This window comes from Stegodyphus dumicola, chromosome 5, assembly GCF_044657685.1.
Source record: "Stegodyphus dumicola isolate Sdum_Otavi_A_Nest chromosome 5, ASM4465768v1".
NCBI lineage: Eukaryota > Metazoa > Arthropoda > Arachnida > Araneae > Eresidae > Stegodyphus > Stegodyphus dumicola.
In genome coordinates this window covers 186,175,808-186,200,388 of record NC_140772.1, presented here as the reverse complement: position 1 = coordinate 186,200,388, position 24,581 = coordinate 186,175,808, and the positions used below count along the sequence as shown (strand labels likewise).

The window sequence follows — 24,581 nt, the reverse complement described above, 5'->3', positions numbered from 1 at the left end:
GTGACACCTTAACCACTCAATAAAAAGTAAAATACACACAAATGTACACTCATACAAAGAGAAAAAGTAGTAGTGTTTTTTTTTTTTTTTTGTTTTGTTTTGTTTTTTGGGCATTTACAACAGAATGAAGAACAATAATATAGAGAAAAAATTTGAAATTCCACTGAAATGTATGTTCTGTTGCCCTTGGCTGCCAGCTTGGACAACTTTGTGATACATGGATGTATTCTAATCACAAAGTTCGTTTGGTCGCAAAGCTAGATAGATTGTGGTTCATTAATATACATATCTATATTAAAACACCGCGATGGGTATTCTCTAAAATGAAATATAACAGACTGCATTTATCAAAATTAATGGGCGAAGAGCAATAACGTATAATAAATACTCTTTTTTCATTTAAAGATGAGTTATAAGAATAATTTTCAGGAATTAAAAACAGAAAAAATATTTTTTAAACACATTTTTAGCTCAAAGGGGCAATTTGTCCAGAAAGGCTATTAATTTCGCTTTGGCATTTTGCGTCTTCCATAGGCGTTTCACTTTTCGAATTGTTGATACCAAATATTAGAACCCTATCGTAAAGATTGTACAGCATGGATGTTAATAATAATATTAGCATGGATACTAATAATATGTTCCATAGTTTAATACTGCGTCTTATTTGCTCCTGAATTCATACCAAACCATCTTTTATGATCTTTTTGACAAAAGTTTCATATTTCAGCATAGGATCTAAACATATCACCTACTTATGCTACAAAAGAGTCATTTACCTCTAAACAGGGGTTCTCAATCGAGGGGGAGGATTCAGTCAGCCTTTTATTTAGGTGTTAAATAATTAGTTCTAGTTTATGAATAAAAAAACAATATTTATTCAAGTTTGAATATTTATTAAACTTTCTATTATTTTTATTGTATAATTTGTAAAACGCGTTAGAAAATTAACTAAACTAAATGTATAACATATATATTCCTATGGGAAAAATAGTTTCGATATAAGAATATTTCGAATTACGACAAATTTGTGATGAAAGCGATAATTCACTGTAATTTAAAAAGTGACTAGTTTTTCGCCGTATTATTTTACTCCACCATTTCGATTATGCAAAGATCTTTAAGCAACGCTTTAACTGTAAACACAAAATAATACCCCCGCTATGCTTTAAAAAAATTAAATGCAGGGTCCAGGTATATTGAAGGAAGGACCTGAATATATTATTCAAATACGCATCAAGTGCAATTTATAGCTTTATTTTTTTAAATAAAACAGGCAGCCTTGATTGCTTTTTAACTGTAGTTAGTCCATACGAAAATATGAGCAAAATGTGAAATTAACGCATTTTGAAGAATTTATGTTCTCGAATTCTCTCTTTATAGTACATGCGTGATGTAGAATGTGCAATGAAGGAAGCCTTACAATTAATAAATCTGATACATATTTTGCGCAACATTTTAAAAGTCATTCAAAGTCACACGCATTGATTCTCGACCGAGCCAAAAATTTCGCAGTTTTGGCAGGGATTTTGTTCATTCTCAGATTATTAGACTAGAAATCTGCAAGAAGACACTCGCAGCAGAAACCGTCTACGGCACAGTTAAAATCACGTAACCCTCGAGGCGTCTACTTTCAGTGCAGAGAATCAAACAGAAAGGCTTTTTTTTTTTTTTTTTTTGGCTTATGTGCATTAAAAATATGACAGCAACCTACATATTAATAAATATATAAATAACATTTTTATGATTTTAATGTAATAAACCTTAAACTCCCATTTACTCCTTAGTACACTGTTATAAATTAGTTTCAGTTTTTATATCATTTGATGCAGTGTTTGTATGGGGAAAAAAATCTTTGAAAGATAATATTCCGCCACATGGTGAGAATAGAGAAATACAGGAAAAAAACTGACTAAAAAAATAAATTCTTAAAACTCATTTACAACCATTTGAAAATACTGCAATGAATTTAAAAACTCTTACAAACGTATAACTATAACCTCCCCGCACTTGAATAACAAATAAATCTAAGATGTTATGAAACCATTACGGAAGAAGCAAGGGGAAGAAAGTCATAGACAATTCATACGGATTCAAATGAATACCTCGTCACATTACTGCACTCATTATTACACTTTAGCTCCTTTTCATAACTAAATTACTATGTTCAAGGCTTCTGTTTTTATTTTACATCACTCAGAAGAAAATGAACTTCTGTTTGAATGCTGCTATATGCTGACCACTCTATACGATCTTTAATTTTATCAAAAAGCTTTAACCTCATCTTTATATATCTCAGTTACAGCATAAGTAACATTTTTTTTTCAACAGCCGCAAGAGAGCAACACTAAAGACGTTCCATCTTCTTCCAAAATGCTATATTGCGCAAAATGATATACATTACAGTTAACTTACAGCAAACTCTTACAAAACCAGTAATCAATTCTCATCGGCACGAAGAGAAAAATAACTTAATAAAAAATGTGGTTTAACGTGATAGAAACTGATAAAGATTGATCATGATTGATCACGAAATTTAACTTTTCAACACTAAAGCGTGACAATCCAAGGATAATTTTCATACGTAGGGTGAAGCCAGGATAGATGATCAGTAGCTTTAACACCAAATAAATTAACTTACCCAAAAACGATCTAAATAAATAGATTTAAAAGAAATCGATGACCCATATTTTTCCTTCAACATCGCACATGACGAAATTTTTTATGTAATCTTAATGCAATTGACAATTATTTCTCTAATAGAGAAAAAAGGATAAAATAATTACAGTAAACCCTTGTCAAAAGCGGAGTAAATTAACACAGTAATAAATACAGTAAACCCTTGCCAAATTAAAAATCGCGTCTTGTAGAGTTAACTTTCGATGAAAAATGTATTAGGTTGAATTTAGATTAAGCAAGTCGGTATAATTTATACAAACCTAATACCGTTGTAATTAAAAGAGAAAATAAAATGAAACAAATGTTAAGCGAAAGGATTTTCATTACTGCTTATTAATAATAAATATATAAATTTTTAATGATGGTGACGTTTTCTTATTAATAATAAATATAATTATTATTAATATTAATTATTAGTATCACAATAAATATATTTATTATTAATAAGCAAACGTCACCAGCATTTAAAAAAAATGAATCAAATTTTTTTTAAATGCTGGTGACGTCTGTTTAAACACTGACTTCTATCAAAGTTTCGTGGTAAGTACAGGAAGGTTTTCACTGCTTACGTGTATTCATTCTTTCTTCGCTTGGGTTAATTAATATGCACTGCAAAATTAGACAATTGCCAAGGCCGTTCCTAGCGGGGGGGGTGCAGCGCCTAAAATTACGTGGGCGGCCAAAATTAGGTGCCACCCGACTCTCGCGATACTACGACTAAATATTTTAAAGTCATTAAATTTATTGTAAGCCCTTTTTGTACAATTTGTCATGTGTAAGTACTTAGTGAGTATGAAATAAAAATTTTATCTATCACTGAGCCATTTTTTTAAATTTGGGGGCGGAAATCTTGGGAAAGTACGCGGACAGCTAATGGCCTAGAAACGGCAATGACAGTTGCTGTGCCTTTTTTAACAAATCATCCAAATAGTCTATTTAACTCCTTGTAGGTTCAAAGTGCTGTAACTTCTTTATTATCGCTTCTTACACTGTAGGCTGATTTATTAAGATCATTCGATTCTTTATTCGTCACTTCTCGATTAATTCAATCAAATACGTATAAGGGATATCGCGCTCCGCAAATTCGTGTTTAGCAAGGTTTAACTGCATAGTGATAGAGAGTACTTTTCCTCATTCTGAAGTGCTCTCATTGCGACCCCCCTCCTGAAAAAAAAAAAAGAATGTGTAAAAGAAAAGAAAAAAAAAAAAAAAAAAAAAAAAGGAAAAAACAAAAGTACAGAACTCTGCTTATCTCTTTAAACCAGATAAGACAACAAACAATTCACATGATTTTAAAGGCTTGTTAAACATTCTTTAACACTAAAGTATTAATGAGCGCGAGCTACTGGTGAATTTGCTTCTGAAGAAGAAAGAGAATTCGTTTTTTTACAATGTCGATGTACATTTTTTTGTTGTGATTCCGTGAAATGATGGTAGAAACTGTAGGATTAAAAATATTTTAAGAACAGTTTCGCTGCGTAACTTAAGAGATAAAATTAACCACTAAGTAGCGATAAATTACCCATATAAATATTCAATTTTGACAACCGGTTAATTGAATTAAAAATGTTTTAAGAACCAGTGATCCGAATGGGTGCAAATCGATTGAATTCCATCATTGCCTTGAGTTTTAGGGTTCTGCGAGAAATCGTTAAGGTAATCGTTGTCAGTAATATTCATGCTAACGAATAATGATATAATTCGGCGAAATTTTATTTAGACGACATAAACACTACTTCAGGAGTTCCGCAATGATAAAAAAATTGAGAAATGTTGATCTTGATAGATAAAGCAACATTATTCCTACTTAGCCCTCGTAAAATAATTCATTTCATGCGATTTTCCTTTAGCGGCGGTTTATAAAGCAATCAGTTCATTTACTTTCGCCGCTTTAACTAAACACGTAAGATAAATAAGCGGCTAACGTTACTTTATTTTGCTCAACTGGCTCATTTCAATTTCTTTGGGATAGATTTCTCTTAGTGGTTGGAAAGTTGTTTTATTATTTAAACAATCATTATGTTTTACAGTGTCAAACAGTAAATACACACACCAATTTATCTTACACATTAGCCAAATTTATGGTTAAAAGAAATAAAAACATATTTTGGGGATAGTTAAGATAAAAAAATATCCAATAATGATATTATATACCACAATACCTGTAAAATAAGAGATCAGCGCTACAGACTGTCCTTTCCAACGAAAGAATCTAAAACAATTCCGTTAAACAAAGCAATTTTCATTTCACAAAACATACTTTTAACATTAAAGAGTTAGCCGTATTATGGTATCATTAGAGGTTAAATTAAATACTGTCATTTCATCACGATAAGACGTATTTAGTAGATAATAATCAGGACATTAGTAGATAATAATCAGGACTAAAGTTAATGGTTATGTAAGTCACGAATTACGTAATTTATGAACTTTTGCACTGCACAAGTTCATAAATTAACCCTATAAATTCTTCCCCACTTATTTGGTATACGCAGCAACTTACTGTTATGTAGAACAGAAAATATCAAAAATAAGGAATTAAAATTTTAATTTCAAATGATTTCAAAACTAAATAAATAATTCGTTAATAAGAATCTAGAACAATATAATAAGACTTACAATTCCCTTTTCAGAAACTAAAGTCAATATGATTTACTGTCAGCACATGAAACAAATACCTATATAACGATCTGAAAGTATATGACTAATTAAAGCAAAAGAACTTCACAGCAAGAAGACAACTTGATCGCTAATTTAATGCACGGTGCCACTCGGTCTAGTTAGCCGCCTTGAATGTTATGGTGGTTAAAAGAATCTGATTGCCTCGTTTGTTGGGTTTGAGTTAGAATTCTGGCGGAAGCCATAAACCTCTGCGAGATTATAGTTGCGTTTTTACGGAATGGGAAAACTTTGCAACCATTTTACAGCAAACCCTTAATCTGAAAGTTTTCTCTTCTTAAAAAATAAAAAGGTTTGGAAAGAGGGGTACGAGATCCTTTGGATTCTATAACTCTCTCGATCAAAACTGGGATGAAACCTTATTTAAGCCGACAACCTTCTACTACATAAATATAATCTTAAAATCTTAGCATCTTGCGAATGCAGAATTTTATCTGCCGTTGTCTGTCAAGTAGTTTGTGGTTCTGGTATGAGCAAGTTAAATCTAACACTGAACACGAAATAAACTAATACAGTTTTTGAGAACTAAAATGGTTACCCAAGTATATGAAAATTGTGCTTAGTATTCTGAACATAAATAAAGCTAATAGAATCCTTAGAACAGCCACAGATATTTCACATGAATGAACAGGCAGCAATTTAACTTGTAGATTCTCTCATCGCATGCACGAACTGATTCAAAATAAAATGATGTCACTTACTTCACTGATAATCCAATGACATCAAATTTTTTAACAAAGAGGTTTATTTAAGAATTAACTTGGCAGCAAGAAGACACCTTGATCACTACTTAACTCATAAGGTTAGACCACTGTTTCTCAATCCAAGAATTAACATAATCAGAAAATTTAATACACAATCTCTCTTTACTGGAACTCTTTTGCTCCATAAAAAGAGAAAGGAAACAGAAGTGGGGGAATTTACCTCAAAGCTGTTTCATAAATAATAAGATAATTATGAAAGGAAATGAAAATAAAACTGCTTTAAGCTTATTTCATGGAAATAATACAAGATAAAGAATTATCATTGTAGAACGGAATTTGGCTTTTATTTCCTGATATCACTGGGAAGAAGGGAGGAAACATATTCATTCATTCACATTGTATAGTGGTATTTTCAACTAAACAGTTAAATAAGTTGAGTCAGACCCACTTCATTTCCCCCACTTACTTATTATTATTGCCAAACTAAAGGAGTAACTATGGGTAATCCCCTCAACGCAGTAACTGCTGACATTTGCATGTTTTACTTTGAAGTTTCATAAACATGGCATACTTTCCATTTGAAGCTCTTCCATGAGAGCATTTCTTGTAAAGCAGATAGCTGTCAAACACTTTCCATAATTAATTTTTTTTAATGCTTCGCTTTGTCTAAAACTTCAAGGATGAGATTTTTATTATACTTACTAACAATCATCGATGATCGCATGACTTTTAACAATTAATACATTGACGGCATTTAATAATCATCAATTAAAATTCGGCTTTAATTCTAATTAATAAATCTACTTTAATTCTATTGTGTTAATATTTTTTTTATGTTTATTTCCGTTGCTATTTTAAAATAAATCATTCCGAATAAAATTTTAATGAGAAAATTAGAGTATTCAGAAAAATGATAAGATTTCAGCAAGTGACCTAATATAATATTACATTTTTTATGTTATTCCTACATCTGTAGCTACTTAATTATCACACATTATGAACTCAGTAAATTTGCTTCGGTTTCTTATAATAATACAAAATGATGCTGACTACAATCAATAAATGCTATTAAAATCAATAAAATAATATTTAATAACATTAATAAATTCTCATTGTCACTTGATAAACTTTAATAGTTTTGACTAGAACATTATGTGATTTTTATAAATAAAAAAACAGTGATTACCAAAATTTTAAGCATTCAGATTTTAAATGACTAAAAGTAAACAGAAAAACTTTCAATTGCAAAATTTAAAATATTGTGCCACTTTGCATTTAATTTAGTTTGTATGGCAACAATTGCTTTAGTACGTAAAAGAAGTAGATATTGGAAAATAGGTGTAACAATATACTAATGCAAATTCATCCTTGGTATCTTTATGCAAAAAATTTACATTTCTTACCTATATACATCTAAAAACGAGGTAACAAAATGTGTCGTATTTTATATTTCCTTCAAGACATACATACAAATATATACTGCTATTTTTATTATTAAATATATATCCCTCACACATAGAATTGATTCATTGATTAAATCTACTTTTGAAGCAAATTTAGGAGCAAAAGAATCTATTGAAGACACTTGAATATATATTTGAAGTTCGATTATTCGAGCTACGGCACAGCATACCAGGACTATCTGTTTAGGGAAAGAGATGCCTTCATAGAGGACTTTTTGAGTTGAGCACTATATAGGGTTGTCACAATAATAATAGCAGTATTATATTAAAAAGTCTGAAACTTATCCGGATAAATATCAACAATGAAGAACCATATTTTGACCGATAGTTTATGTTGATAAATCATTGATGTGATAAAGGATGATCGATATTTTATTTTAAAAGTTTAGGAATCTGTAGTTATTTGAATATACTTCCAGAACACTACAAAGCAAAAAACGTACTTTTTTAGTCTTAGTTAATCACCATTGTTTTTTAAAGCTGTTTGCATTATTTTAAAAGCATATGATTTAATAACCGAAATTGCGCTTGATGGCTGTGAAACAAATTACACTGTATTGAAAACAAAAAATTTACAATGCTCATTACATTATTTCAAACTATACTTTTAATATTTTTGCCCTAGTTTTTTTATTTACTTTAATACCTGAAATGATTTAAAAACATCCGCACTAAAATTAAGTACAATGATATATTTATTTGTTTACACAATATCTCTGCATTTAACAAAAAAAAACTAAAATAATAATGTTAGTAAATAAATAAATATTTATACAATGCAAATTTTTGAAAAAACTAGATTTTTTTCCTTGTTAATCTTCATATCCCTGATGTAGAAATGAAAAATTCTCTTTCTCTCTCTCTCTTTTTTTTTTTTTTTTTTTTTGTCTCTGGTTCTTACACTTTCAGGGAGATGCGCCAATAAGACTGATAGCTAACTAAATGACAGGATACGGATCATTCAAGGCTAATAAAAGTGACAATTTCAAGTATTAGAACGCCTTCGACGGACAGACACAAGCCATCTCCATGAACCAAGCATGGTGATAGGAAGTAAGATCCCTATTCAAAAGTTTTTCTCTGTGGTTTCTACTTCGGTTTTTTACCGCGGGATTTTATCCCGTTTCCCTGTTCCCATTAGTCCCTATGTGTTATATATAAATGTGCTAAATATAGTCCAAGCAAAGAATATGTATTGCACATAGACGTTCTTCGGTCTAAGACACGTTATTGCATAAACGGAAGAACTATCTCTTGTTTGTTACTTTGACAACTTAGCTTAAGGGGTATATTTTAAAAATGCTATGTGCATAATGCAATTTGAAGTAATAAATTACTCTTATTTTAAAAACGCGAGTCGTTATCGTAGCGTGCATATCTATAACGAATCATGCTGTAATTATCTTTAAAAACGAAACTATGCTTGTTACTTCGCGAGCCTCCGTTGGCCATATGTGATATATAGTCCGATGGATACTAACATATAATGACCAAGGACAGGTGCACTATCTACGTTACTACATAATTTTCAAAGTACAATATTCCATTCTCGGGTATTTCAAGGGATTTTACCGAACTGAACATAAGGCAAGTAAAGAGATGGATGAGGTTTGAGTTCTAAATATTCAAATCTCAGTTTTCGAAATAAGATTCGTAACAGCAAATACAATTATCTATTCCTGTTACAGATATTATTTCCTATGCTGAATTAAATTATTATTAACTCACCTTTTAATGAAAACTGAAAATGGTGTAAATGGCATGCCTAGAATCAATGCAAATGTTTCTTGATCAATCTTCCACTTTCAAACATGATTTTGATACTGACACAAGCGTTCCTAGAATAAGGAAGTAGTTATACATTTATATTTGAGAAGTAAACAGCTTCTGAGAATTTACAGCGACTTCCAAAATATACAATTGAGCTGCTTATAGCGCACGGAAAATTTGTTCAACAAATCAAACTATAATCCGTACCAGGAATCATGAAACATTCTCCAAGCAGATCCAAAAATAGAACTCTTGCTGATGGAATAATTTAACACTACTTCAGAGAGGGGGAAGGGAAAACTAGTTAAGTGCAGTGAGGACGAACGATTTTGCTTCCCAAGGATAAGTTCAGGGATAAAACATTCTTCATTCGGCCTGTAAAAATCGCTTAAGATACAGCACAACAGGTTTCGGGAAACATTCCAGAGGTGAAACTACAAGATCCTTATAAGAGAGCTTCTTTAATTTTTTTCGCTGCGACTTCTTTAGCAAAAATATTACATCTCTAACTTACATTTTATTAGTCTAATCACTTTATTATAAACAGAAAATTTTGATTTTCGGAATAACAGATTATCCGAATACGTCGGCGAAGACTCCAGGAAATGACCTTTGAAGATAAAAATTATAATGAACAAATTCGTCGTAATCTTCCGATCGCTCTATCCTTAGCACTCCATAATTTAGTAGTTCATCAGCGGCCGAGCGGTAAAGTCGCTGAACACTGGTAGTTCAGTCCGCGGTTCGAATCTCGGCGAAAGGGCTGGCTGCATGGGCATTTTCGTTGTTTTCCGCATGTGTAGCGTGTATACGAGCCAATTTCCCTTAGAAAGTTCTCCATAAAGGCAACCCTCCCCTTAGGGAGAGAGAGCCCTCGAGTGCTTTGTCATAATCAAATAAACCAAATCATAATTCAGTTCTGGTGTCTTAACTACTATTCCTATATTATCTATTCCAGGGATGGGCAAACATTTTCGGTCGCGGGCCAAAAACCGAAAGAAAAAAAAAAAAAAAAAAGTAAAAAAAAGTTTGGCGGGCCAAGATAAATTTTTCTAAAATTTTAAAATCAATATACGAGTATTACAATTGAAATATGTTAATGAGATGAATGAAATTGCGATTTCATTTTTAAAAGTTCCTTTTATTGAGGTTCGAAGTGAGATGTACTGATTCTAAGGAACGAGGTTAAATGCCCATCTGTCAGTCTACTTCTGAAATAATTCTTTCTAAGGTTTATAGTTGAAAACACTTGTTCCCATATAATTAAGATATAATATGATTATAAAGGATGAAGTTTATCTTGTTAAATTTGGGAAACTTAATTTCGATAAAGATTCGTAAAACTCTAACTTTGGCATATTTAGAAACAACTGCTTGAGATGATTGTTAGATTGCAACTCAATTAATTCAAAGCTGCAAATCTGACATCACTGCTTCACAATTTACGTTGAAAGGCATGGTAAAAATACCCAATTCTATTTGAACGGCACTGAAATCTTGCAATCTCCGTTCGAACTCAAAATGTAATTTTTTTCAAGCCATCTTCATGATTCTTAAGCTTCTCTTCATTTACTGAGGGTATTGAATTTAATCTCGGGAAATGAAACAAGTCGTTCTTAGTTAGCTGCCCAGCAATCAAACTAAGTTTTAAGATTAAGTTTTTTCTAAGAGGTCTAATTCACCAATATTGGGTTCCCATATGTCTGCTCCCCGAGAAAGAGATAACGCTTGTTGGCGCCAAACTACAGCTATAACTAACAAAGAACTTTAACACTTTACCGATTGAAAGCTGTTTGTACTTGCTAGTCTCGTCAATTTATGTTTCATAGAACAAAAATAGAGAAAATAAAAAGATCATCATTCCTTCGAAAAAAAAGAAGGGAAAAAAACTAATATTTAAAAAAAGTAGAAAAGGAGATGGATATATAATTATATATTTCTTTTAATTTTCCTCGGACCGGCAAATTAAAATTTTATCCGATGGCCGGATAAAATTTTATCCGATGGCGGGCAGGAGTTGGCCCATCCCTGATCTATCCCAACCCTCATTCGCCTCTACTATTACAAACTTGTTTTCTTTATTCAGTCTGGTTCAGTCGCTTGGCTTAAAATTAAAATAATCTGCTTTGACAGTATATTTTACTTACAAGTTAAATATAAACAATATAGAATTGTGTTTTGTTATTAAGACAATATAATTAAATATCATAAATGTTACATGAAAACTACAGTGCGGGAATATCTACATTAATGGATCTACAGTAAGCAATAAAAATATAAAACTCAGCTCGATTACCGGCAAATTTTGTAGGTAAATCTACAGTCTTTCGTACACAACTTACGAAATAATGATGAATATTTCACTAACTGACCTTTCGCTATCCAGGCATTATAAGAAAAGGTTAAACTTCGTATTTTCCAAACCTTTCTACCCCAAGAAACTCTTTTTATAATATTCTCTACTTTATTTTATTTACAGAAACTTTTTAATCGCCTGGAATCAATTTTCTAGAAAATACCACTGCAGCCATCTTTTCCACACACGTTGTGAAATACCTTTGATTAGTTATTGGTATTACACTCATACACTTCTGATAGTTACGAAAGGAAAACTAAAATTTTTGCCTTAGTTTTTCGTTTCATATAATATGCATTCACATAACAAGGCATGTTTTGAAAATGTTATGATGGAGTTAATCTGCACCCGGTGGCAATCTACATACAGTACGTATAAATTTCGATTTATATGAGAGCCGCATTTCCAAAAATATGTAGAAGATGAATGTTAAAACCGATACATGAGATGTGAATAATTAAAAGAAAAGAACCCAAATAATCAAATAACGAAATTTCAGGTTTACGGGATACAAATATTGCCTGAGACATACGCAAGCAAAATGCAATTCCTTTGAGCCAGTTTCACACATTTCAGAACCTGGTTCTCATCTTTAAAAAGAGCTTTAATAGATTGCAGATTTCTGATTGGCTGTAGGGTCTGCCTAGAACAGCGATTCCCATGCTACGCTCTGCGGAGCCTTACATACTGAACATATAAAAAGTTAGGGAATCGCTGTTCTAGGGAGTACATTTAAAATTTTGATTTCGAATCTGTCAATTTTTCCTAAAAGTGACATGTAATGGAAAATGTAAATTACAATAGTCAGAAAGTCTACCTTGTTTAATTCATTTCTTAGACTGGAACTAAGAATCAAATATTTAACTTTCAACTTAATATTTGGTCGTTCAGTCTTCGTAAATAAATATCTTAAGTAAGGTGCAGCAAGGAAATTAACAGTTTTATTAGATGCTTGCAAAATTACTATAGTGTGCAATTAACTGGGATAAAGCGATTTTTTTTACAGAATTTTAAACTGGTTGCGAGCAGGCGCCAACAGGTTTCTCAAAACAATATTATCTGCCTTAATGGCGTCTGGTTGTCTGCTTTCGACTACTTAGAACTGGTTTAAACAATAAATTTGGATTACTGCACTATTTTTAAGATTGTTTTCGTGAGAAGTTACATACATTTTAAATACGTTTTGCATTTGTTCCTTTTAGTATACTAAAAATGGATATAACGCTTAGAAAGACAGCAAAGATTATGGCACTTAACTGTCACACATCCATGACAGTAAGAAATATCGCTTCTGCGGCCGGTGTTGGAAAATCGAGCGTTTCGTGAGTTCTGAGAAGACAAGGAAAACAACTCCAAAATCTAATCGATTCTTACTCCAAAATAGAATTATTAATCCAACAAAAATTAGCAAAGACCTTAAAAGAGATCTATTGGTATTGATATTAATCCTTCAATTGTGCGGCATCACTGCCAGTCGGAAGGCAAGAAAGCCAATTTAAAAACAACTTTGGACACGTCAAATGAAGAAAAACGATTATCGTGGGTCACAAAATACATATCTTAGGCCACAAATGACTGTAAAAAGGTCATTTTCTGCGTTGAGACTTGTTTATTTGTTCATGGTTACATATCTAACGTTGTTAGACGAGGCAAGGGTTAATCAATAAGATCCTAACATATCCACCAAATCGTAAAAAAATTTACCTTCAGAAATAAACGTTTTGGTGTTTCTTCACTGCAGATGTTACTGAAAATCTAGTTCCTATTGACGGACTGACATCGACGTATATAGGTATTTTAAAAAGTAGAATTGTGCCAATCCTAAAAAACTTGAAGCGACATTTCAATGTGATTTGGCTCCATGCCACAATTCGAAATCTATCAGAAGTTTCACAAATGCTAGAAATAACCTTCTTTTCTTCGTCCTAAAACACAATTATTACGCTAGATTGGCCCGGAAATTCACCAGACTTAAATCCGATCGAAAATTTGTGGCATATATTTTGTGGCACATTTCTGAGCGAAATGGATTTTACGATAAACGGAGGGCAAGATTAAAAACGCTATGAAAGTGTGATCTCATGGTAAAAAGTAAAATGTGCATAAGACTAGTAGAGTCTACGCCTAAGCGCATTTTAGAGGTCATTTCTGTTAAAAAAAAGGGCATATCTCCTATTAATTTTATTATTATTATCACTGTACATAAAAATTTACATCAGTTTCGCTGCTTCTAAATCTTTGAACACATTTAATGCCACAACGTTCTCTCCAGTGGGTTTCCTGGATGATATTTCAAAGCAATCACTTTATTTTCCCTTTGAGCACTACAGTGAAAAAACTTGAAAAAACAGCGTTTTGTTGCCAGGTGTGTTACTTCAGGATGATATTGATTGCACATGGTTTTAAGCAACAAAGCAACACTCACTAATACCCCAAACTGCCGCACATAAGTAACAGGGAGCGCTATACTTATTTATACTATTGTAAAACACCGGAATTCTAAAAAAGGAAAAAAAAAAATTACCATTCAGGCATAATGGGTGGAAATATGAGTGATTTCTGGGAAGTGCCTTGTGAAAGAATAAGAAAAGTATTTCTCGAATTTCCATGTACATTATTCAAAAGTGAAGCAAAAAATTCTACTCCTTTGCCATTTCTCTTTTTTCAGCTCGTCTCTTTTACCCATGAAGGGGGAAAAAAAAACACCCTTCGAAACTGAAGATTTTGAGATAAGAGAATAAATTTTGGTCATTCACGGATTCCACACGGTGACTTTTATTTCTACTAAGCCTCAAGCAGTATTATGCCACGTGTGTTAATATACTAAAATGAGATTTGCTCCAAAACCATTTTACGCAATCAATTATGAAATTTTACGTACAAGTGTTCCATCAGATTTCCATCCAACATAATTTTTAAATAAAGGGATTAAAAATGTAAACTGCATTTATTTATTTATTTATTTATTTATTATGACTCGTTTTCATTTCTTCTTAATACTTGAAGTTTATCAGCTTAATTTTAAATTCACAGTTTTTTATCCCGAAATTACTGCAGTGACAGCACGCATATGCGAATTTTTTTTATTGAGAACAGAAGGTTATTCATAGCATTTGACTATGGACAGCGTGACCAAAGCCAGTGCTTCCCAAACCATTTGATCTGCGAACTGCATTACATGGTGGTTATAAAAAAACTTATTGGTCATTGGTTCTTTACAATGTTGTTCTTTGCCAGTGTTTTACGGCGGCAATTTTTCTCACGCGCGTATCGTTCCAACGCCATTTATGGTTTTCCGACGCTAATTGATCAGCTATTTATGGCTAATCAATTAGCGTCTAATAACATTCGACGTGTAACCATGAACAAATAAACAAGTCTCAATGCTGAAAATGACTTTTTACAGTCATTTGTGGCCCAAGATTTGTATTTTTTGGCCCTCGATAATCGTTTTTCTTCATTTGACGTGTTGTTTTTAAATTGGCTTTCTCGGCTTCCGACTGGCAGTGAGAAGTCCATGCCGCATATTTGAAGGATTAATATCAATACCAACAGACAACAGATCTCTTAAGGTTTTTTTTTTTTTGGATTAATTAATAATGATGTTTTGGAGTAGGAATCGATTAGATTTTGGAGTTGTCTTCCTTTTCCTCCATATTTGTCCTCCCTTTCAGGAGCAAATTATCCAGTTTGTGTCTCCTCGGAACTCATAAAACGCTTGATTTTCCAACACCGGCCTCAGAAAGCCATATTTCTTACAGTCATGGATGTGTGACAGTTAAGTGCGATACTCTTTGCCGTCTCTCTAAGCGTTATACCCATTTTTAGTATACTAAAATGAACAAATGCCAAACGTATTTAAAATGTATGCAGGAGTAACTTCTCACAAAAATAACCTTAAAAATGGTGCAATAATCCAAATTTATTATTTAAACCAGCTCTAAGTAGTCGAAAACCGAGATCAAGACGCCACTAAAGCAGATAATACTGCTTTGAGGAAACTGCTGGCGCCTGTGCTTGCAACCAATTTAAAATTCTGTAAATAAAATCGCTTTATACCAATTAATTTGCACACTACAGTAATCTTGCAGGCATCTAATAAAACTGTTTATTTCCTTGCACCCTACTAAAGATATTTACGAAGACTGAACGACCAAATATTAAGTTGAAAGTTCAGTATTAGATTCTTAGTTCCAGTTTAAGAAATGAATTAAATAAGGCTATAAGGTATTTCTCCCGCTTTCTTAGCATGCCTTCGTAGTGTGGTGGTCTGCACGCTTGGCGCGTATTTCAGAGGTCCGTGGCTCGATTCCCGGCGAAGGTGTTGCTCATTTTTCATGACACCTGCTTCCAAACTAACTTAATGTCTCTACAGTGGCGCCTGAACTAAAAGAATGGTGGATGATGATTCTCCCCACTCAGGATGTGGCAATTGGGTCCCCTAAAAAACCCCAGTCGACCTTTAAAAGGGGGAGTGTATAAGGATTTCGCGAACTGATCAGCCATTTATGGCTGATGAATTAGCGGTGGAAAATTACGGCTAATCAATTAGCGGGAAAAAGTAGGTTTTGCCATTCGAAAATTTCGAATTTTTTTTCACGACTGTAACAGTGAGAGCTCTGTTGTTTTAAATTATCGTAAACTCGAGAGCATACAATTTTCACTTAGTTGCAGAGATTAAATTCAGCCGGGGCTCACTGGAGCTCGGCTCCTGTAGTTCTCAGTCAGTAAAATCGTAATTCAAGTCGGAGCCAAATACGACGTGCTCCAGGATTTTAATTTAGTGTAACTATCTGTCATGAATTTATTACTTTTTCATCAATTTAGTCTATGTTTAATTTTAATTATTCATTTATCATTATTTATTTATTAGTATTTAACTTCTTTGACGGCCTTCCATAAGGTTCAGGTGCTTCTAACCTTCAAATTTAAGTCAGCTTAGCTGAGATGGTGGTGTGGTGTATTTAATTATGGCAAAGCTCACTAGGGCTATCTGCCTCCTAAGGGGAGGGATGCCTTCGTGGAGGACTTTCTAAGGAAAACTGGCTCGTATACACGTTACACATGGAGAAAACCACGAAAACACCCATGCAGCCAGCCCGTTCGCGGGATTCGGACCGAACTACCAGTGTTCAGCGACTTTACCGCTCGGCCGCTGGTGGGCCGCTTAGCTGAAATGAGATCTAAGAATATACAAGAAATCGGAAAACCTACCGCTGGGATCCCACCGGTCAATCTTATTTTGAAATACAAGATTCTACTTTATAACGCAAGACTCCCAATCAGCTATTAAAACTACAATATTTACTTAAAAAGCACGCTCTATAAAACATAGTTAACACATAATTTGATGATGGTAAAGCGGTTGGAATTTGAAGATCTGATCATCAGACAACAGGAAAAAATTTTAATTATCACATTTGCAAAAACAAGTCGCAAAGACGGAAGCAGGTAGCTAGAAATAACTGTAGAAAAAATTGCGCAAATTTCCCTCTCCGATTTATTCAAATAACAGCTATTTCTGCCGACACTAAGTCATTAACAGTTAAGTGGTGGATGGTCATGAATGGATGTACATATCCGAAATTCTTCCGCTCCTTTTCTCAAAATAAGCAAGCAGGCTCACGAACTGCTATTTCGAGATCACAAGCAGTAGCAACGAAGCATGAAGCATAATTTTAGAATTCGATTTAAATGAAGGTTCATTGAGGATTATCCTAAAAATCAGTGTTTCGGATTCTACCTAAGATCTTCGTTGATAAATATTGTATTAGACTAGATGCATTGAACTCTCTGGTAACTGACAAAGTGTGAGAAAATTTATGAATGCGGACATTGCCACTGCCTCTTCGTATTCTAACATATGAAAGCGTACTTCTACAATTTAGTGTGAAAGAAATACTAAGCTTTGAAAGTTCAGTAAATGTACGATAATTTACATTTGTAATCAGCGAATGGCAACAGCGAATAGTTAGTTGCTTTGACATATTTATAACTACAGAAAATAAAGGGAAACTGAATACATATAACAGAAGGTATAGAAAAATCTTAAAATCACAGATTAGTACAACAATAATAAAATTCATTTATATTTATATGGTTGATAGATTTCAATTCGAGTTTATGAGTGATAAACATATTTTGAAACATCTTTCCATTTATTGATTAACATAGATTTAAAAAAAAATTAAATTATTTATATGATTGTACTTATAGCCTGGTGCAAAAAGAAATGGCATTTGTCTTCAGTCTACGCTTTTAAAAATTGTCCACCGCAAAGGCATCCGTCCCTTTGGGCAAATACACTCCGATTAGAAATACAAATACCCACAATAAACTCCGGCTAGAAAGTCCCGAGTCTTTGCAGTTGCTATGACGATTACTGCCTTCAGACGATACTCAAGTCTTTTTAGAATATACAGTGGATGGACAAAAATATGGAAACACCTTGTGAAATGCGTGTTTGAAAAGAAAGATTGATTTTAATGAAATATGTAGGTGGTAGAAGACCACAGCTGCAAAAGTTACTGCTGAAATGAATGTTGTGTTACCGAACCCTGTGAGTACCAAAACAATTAGAAGGGAGCTTCATAAACAGGGAATTGCTGGCCGTGCTGCAATTGAGAAGCCACTCATCAGTGATGCTAATACCCGTAACAGGAAAAGGTGGTGTTTAAGTCACACAGCCTGGACTATAGAGCAGTGGAAGCGAGTAATATGGTCTGACGAGTCTTCTTTCACATTGTTTCCCACTTCTGGCCGAGTTTACGTCTGGAGAACGCCATCTCAAGCCTATAATACAGACTGCTTGTTGCCAAGAGTGAAACATGGCGGGTGTTCTGTTATGGTTTGGGCAGCCATATCGTGTTTCTCTGCTAGCCCCATGATAACCGTGTCAGGGCACATGACTGCCAATACTTATGTGAACATTTTGGCCGATCAAGTTCATCCCATGGTACAAACTTTGTTCCCAGATGGTGATGGTGTCTTCCAAGATGACAAAGCCCCTGTTCACACAGCTCACATTGTCCAGGACTGGTTTTCTGAGCACCAGGATGAGTTGTCCCATCTCCCTTGGCCACCACAGTCACCAGACCTGAATATTATCGAACCTTTGTGGTCTACATTGGAACGGAAAGTGCGTTCTCGTTATCCACCGCCAACATCGTTATCTGAACTTGCCACCGTTTTGCAGGAAGAATGGTATAATATTCCCTTGGCAAACATACAGGAACTGTATTTATATCCATTCCGAGAAGACTGCAAGCTGTTTTGGATGCCAACGGGTTTCCTACACCATATTAAGCAAAGAAACATGTTTTTTTAAAGGTGCTTCCATATTTTTGTCCAACCCCTGTATATGTTTTTATACCAACCCGAAAGGAGAAAATCAGTGACTTTTAAGATGCGAGCTTTATGACATTTAAGGAATGTGCCCCTTTGGTCCAGTCCAATCCTGAAAACAATTGTTACACATTTTGCAGCTAGAAGACTGTCGTTGAGTTTCTGATTTGAACATGTCAAAGCAAAAGACGGATGTCTGGATGGAGATAAGGGGAACTGACTCGTAATCACGTTACACATGAGCAAAACCACGAAAACCAAGCATACACCCAGCACGTTCGATTAGAAGCCGGATCGAACTACCAAAAGTCAGCAATCTTATGCTCACTGGTGGGACAAACTACGGTTAGGAAGAAACCTACTAATGAATCATATTTTGCAGAATTATTGCAAAACGAGTGGCGCTCTGTCCTGGAAACAATTATTTTCTCTACCCATGGGTTTAGCGAAATAAAAATGCTCTAGCACGTTCAGATAAATGAGGTCGTTAAGAGAACAGCAGAACTTCAAATATTCTAATCTCAGTTATGTGGAACTCCAATTATCCATATCTCTTTGTTAATTCATTCATAATTTTTCGTTCCTTTTCCCCGATATATTTATATAATATAAAAATATAATACAATTCAACACATTACCTCAAAGATGTTCTTAAATTATTTAGAAGAATGTGCACGACTACAAAGCAGGTTATAAACACTAATGAAATAGCAATGACGTATTATATATAGGCCTACTGTTCTTTATTCTATGCGTAACTATTAGGCATAATATAGGTCCTTCCTTTCTAAAAAATAGATAAAATGAACGTGATTATATTATTCGAATATCTTTTCCAACCAAGAGTTTTTCCTTCTTAAAATACGAACTGCAAACTGTCATCAGTTATTTTTTATTAATCCTTTGATTAAAGAGAATTTTTTTTTATGTGTGCAGTTTGTAATTTTATTCTCGAAGGGGGGGGAATTTTTTTTGGAGTGGCAACACATGCAATTTTAACTCCATAACTTTTACTGAAATAAAAAATCTGATGCGACACCACAAGATTTCCTTGTACGGCCTATTAAATTATACACATTTTTTTTCTGCATTTCATTTAAACATATTTCTTCGAATTTCATAAGAGATATATTTATCATTAAATTAATTCAGTTCTCACTCCGCGGCACGGCAAAAATACATAAAAACTCAAAACATCTTCATTAAAAATTGTGAAATTCAGAAAAACATAAAACTCTAAATAAAAACAGTTAAAATAACAATTTTTACAATTAAAATTAGAGTCGGCCAGCGGTTAAGAAGACAGAATTTTCGGTGCACAAAACTGAAAGTTTACTTTTGGTCCCACTCGACAAAAAGACATTGAACTCGCAGAAACCGACTTAACTTATTTCTAGAGTTTCAAATGTAAACAAATATGGCTGATTTATTAGGTTCAGTCGCATTTAAATAACTTTTAAATTGTTGATAATTCTATAACTATTGCATTAAGATTAACTAAAGGCATAAAAACCTTAACCGGAACACAAGAATAACATAATTCGAACACTATTAAAGCAAAAAATGCACAATTTATCAACATATAAGTATAAAAAAAAACTGAGCTCACGGAGCCGAGTAACAGAGTGGGTATGTACATATAAATATATGTATATATACTTTATATTTGGTGTGGCCGATTGCAACTAAAAGGGGAAGTGCATAACTACCTATATATAAAACTTCAACATTCTGAGGCTATTCGTTTTATGCGAGATACATACAGACGTCACGAAAAATTCCTTTTGAATCTATTTTCGAATCGGTTTTAGGGGAAATAGTCCTTTATTCTGTCCTTATGCACAGATGTCACGCAAAAACATCGTTTAAATTGCATTCGATAGCATAAAAATGCACATTTTCGTCGAAATACGATAACCGAAATTTTTCGTGATTACAATACTTCCTTTATTTCTTACACGGAAGTAAAAACAATAAAGGGAAAAATCTGTTTCCCTGTTTACGTCACATTAAATACGTATATGACCTACAGGAGTATAAAATCTCTTTTGCAGTCACCCCCCTCCCTTTGAATATACAGATGAACTGTGATCTTAGTTAACTCATATATATGAATTTCATTCTATTATCATAAAATGAAACCATAAATTGTTGAGTCATTTGTATTTATTAAACAAGCAAAATAAACAGTTCAAATTAAATTCATGCCTTGAGCATCAACCGCTTAAATAATACAATAACAATGTTTTAAACGGAGAAGGATATGCAAGCCATTAAAAAAAGGAAGTCAACTTTCATTTTCCGGCTAAAGGTTACAGCAACCATGCGTTAAGTGGGTGTGATAACTCCTAAACGAAATACCAATTACGAGACGGAAAGCCTCCCGTCAGACTTTTCATCACAACGCTTGTTTTTCTACGATACTGACGCTAGCTAGAGGTCGTTCGCTTTGAGAAACATCAGAGATTCAAATTAAAATACCCGCTGATCTTAACTGTCCAGAAAAGGTGGGTTTATCTTCTTAAAACGCGGCAAGCCGAAATTACCAGCAACTGGATAGACGAGTCCCAAGGACGTCCTTGAACCAGCACTGGTAGAACTCGGCTAATTACATCGCCCGTAGAAATCTCTCGTTTCCGTCTTCCCAGTACAAGGTTACGTACAAAAAGGAAGTTTCAAATTTTCGATATAATATTTTTTTATTTGTACCTGAAGAATACAATGGAGAACAGTTATAACCAGACTTGGGATTAAATTTGTATCTCAAATTTAAAATGAAGTTTCGTTTTCATCTAAACAGAAAAATACGTTTTAAAATATAGCATATTATAGAAAATATGCTAAGGAAAACAAAGAAGGAATATATATTATATATAGGTTATCTCAATGTTTATTTAGTCAAGTTGAGCAAATATGATTCCGAGGGATTCTACATTTCCGATGTTAAATCCAGGTGAAAAAAATAAGTAAAAAAGGGAACTATAAAAATATTTTTTTGAAATGTATGGATTAAAAAATGTATTTAATACATGATGCCACAAAAATATCTCTTTCTTTTAAATGGATTGGAACTCAGAAATCTACGTCGAATATTTACTAAATATTCCAGAGCACGGCCATTTTCTAGAGCACAAGAAGTAAATATTCCAGTATTTAGTAAATATTCCAGAGCACGGCCATTTTCTAGAGCACAAGAGCGGAACCATACTAAAAATCTGACACTGTTCCGTGAAACCGAGATATCCTATCATTTAAAGTATGAATCAGAGAAATAATTCAGTATTAAAGCTGTTTTGCATATGAAAGCCTAAACAAATCAAAGAATCTCACAAACGCATACACTCACACAAACACACACACACACACACACCATAAGTGCAATTTGTTTCTCAGGTGTGAAATATCTTTCAAGTACCCAGACTATTTTGACTACAAAAATTTACGCGGGAAGCACAAATTTATTAGAGCACACTTATTAAATCCTGCGCACAGTTGCATAAAAAGCAAAACAGAAAATAAGAGATAGCATGATTCTACAGATTAACACCAAAGATGATAAACAATCCAAAACCTGGGATTGGCAGCGCGTGATTAAAATTAGTAAAGTGTTAATATTAATATATTAATATTAGTTAATTCCTAAAGTCGAACTTTAATGTCTTTTTTTCAAAACTTTTATTTAATTTTGATAAGCTTTTTTAGGCTTATTTTGTATATTATTCATTTTTTAAATCTATGAGAGAATAAGGAAAGACTTAAAAATCTGCAAAATCTGTAAAAATCTGCAAATCAAAAACCGCCAAAGAGAGTTATAACCGTCTCTTTATAACACTTTTTGACGGTTATAAAGAGGATTTATCCGAGATTCTATCTATTATGAATTCAATTGATCCCGCCATCCAATTCACTCTTGAAATTGAATCCAACAATTCCCTCCCCTTCCTCGATATTCTTATAATCCGCAATGAAACCGATTTTAGCACCACTATATACCGTAAACCCTTTGCAGTTTGTTTACCACCCCATGCCAAGTCATGCCACCCTGTTAAGCAAAAAATGGCTTCTTTTTACTATTATGTTTTCCGCGCGCTTAAAGTTTGTTTCTCTGAATCTTTGCTTACCAATGAACTTAATTATTTGAGAGCAGTTGCGATTGACCGTGGATTTTCTCCCGTGATTATTGATAAAGCCGTTAAAAAATTTTCAGATTCCCATCAAAGAAGACATTCCACTGTTAGAAATAATATTAATGACCTTGTCGTGCTTCCATTTTATCCTTCTGTTAGCTATAAAATTGCACGGATTCTCCAGAAATTCAATTTTCAAGTCGGTTTCTCCCCTATTAATAAAATTCACCCTTCGATTCTAAAAGATTGCGTTTCTGTCTTGAATTCTTGGGGAATTTATAGTATATCGTGTCAGTGTGGTTTAAGATATGGTTTAAGATTGGCCAAACAAAAAGAGCGTTGAAGTTTCGTATCAAGGAACATGAATCTTATGTCAAAAAAGGCGAAATTAACAAGTCTTCAATAGCGTATCATAGTTGGACTTTTAACCATAATTTTGATTTTGGGTCTGCAAAAATCATCCAAAAGGCTTCTTCCATAGGTGAATTGGATTTTCTTGAGGCTTTTCACATTCACAAAGATTTAGCAAGTTTAGTTAATGATTTGAAGTTCAATCCAGTCCTTCCTAATGCCTTTAAAATTCTACTATCTTAATTCAGTTGTTTTTGCCGATAGATGGCGTTACCTCCTCGCGTTTGGTACTACCAGAGGGTATAAAAATCCGTTCAGTAGTTGCTTTCCATTATTTGAAGTTCAGATTTTGAGCGTGGGGTGCATTTGCCCCTCGCTCCCTGTTTTAGCTTCGCTAATATTTCTTTATGCTTGATCAGATAGCCTGGCTCAGTGGGAGTGGGCGGCCAGTGCAACTCTGATTAAAAATCTAGTTATAACCACGTACAGTGCCTTTCTCCTGATGAGGAGGGACCTTTGGCTGCCCTCGAAATCGATTGAGTGTTACATTATACCTACGCTAAATACAAGGTTGTTTTTTACGACTATGGTCACTAGTTATCCAAAAAATTCGACAAGCACTATTGTCCTTCGATTTCCTTTTAATAAAAAAACATCTCAGTTCACTACTCTAATCCCCACCGGAGATCCGCTGGATGACTCTACATGACCCTCAGCCTGTAAGTCACAGGTGAACTAAGGATACTTTTGATATAAATAATTTGACGATCACTAGTGACCAACATCTTTGACCGGCACTGGCGTGCTTCGATTTAAGCTTTATTTAACATTTTAACTGCCGCGTGACCCACCAATGAATCACGATATGTTTGTTTTGGGGGTCTCGTGATCCACCGGTGGGTCACAAAGACGTTCACGTTTGTGACCGCATGTACTAGTGGTAGGTCACCTTTTCTGCAGTTTTATACGGGAACCGGCCTCCAAAGCATATTACTCAAATTCATCCCAAATTATAAACGTATATAATTTCATAAATGTATTTGTTTATTACTCTTAAAAATGTACAATAGTTCTCCAATTTTGGAAAAAATATTGATTTTGTTTCCTTACG

The 24,581-nt window shown here is 33.6% G+C and overlaps 1 protein-coding gene across 5 annotated transcripts in view; it reads right to left on the bottom strand.

The window, feature by feature from the left end:
- Positions 1–24,581, bottom strand: part of LOC118189062 (ras-related protein ced-10-like) — an 85,924-nt gene that overhangs the window by 17,559 nt on the left and 43,784 nt on the right. Inside the window, exon 1 of one of the 5 annotated variants that reach the window (XM_035359600.2) lies at positions 9,251–9,360. The exons of 3 other annotated variants lie outside the window; for them this stretch is intronic. In XM_035359600.2, coding sequence (XP_035215491.2) covers positions 9,251–9,285 — 35 coding nt within the window. In that variant the 5' untranslated portion in view covers positions 9,286–9,360. Of the gene's footprint in view, positions 1–6,056; positions 6,182–9,250; positions 9,361–24,581 lie in introns of those variants that run through there. One more of the 5 variants, XM_035359602.2, reaches the window with a different exon arrangement.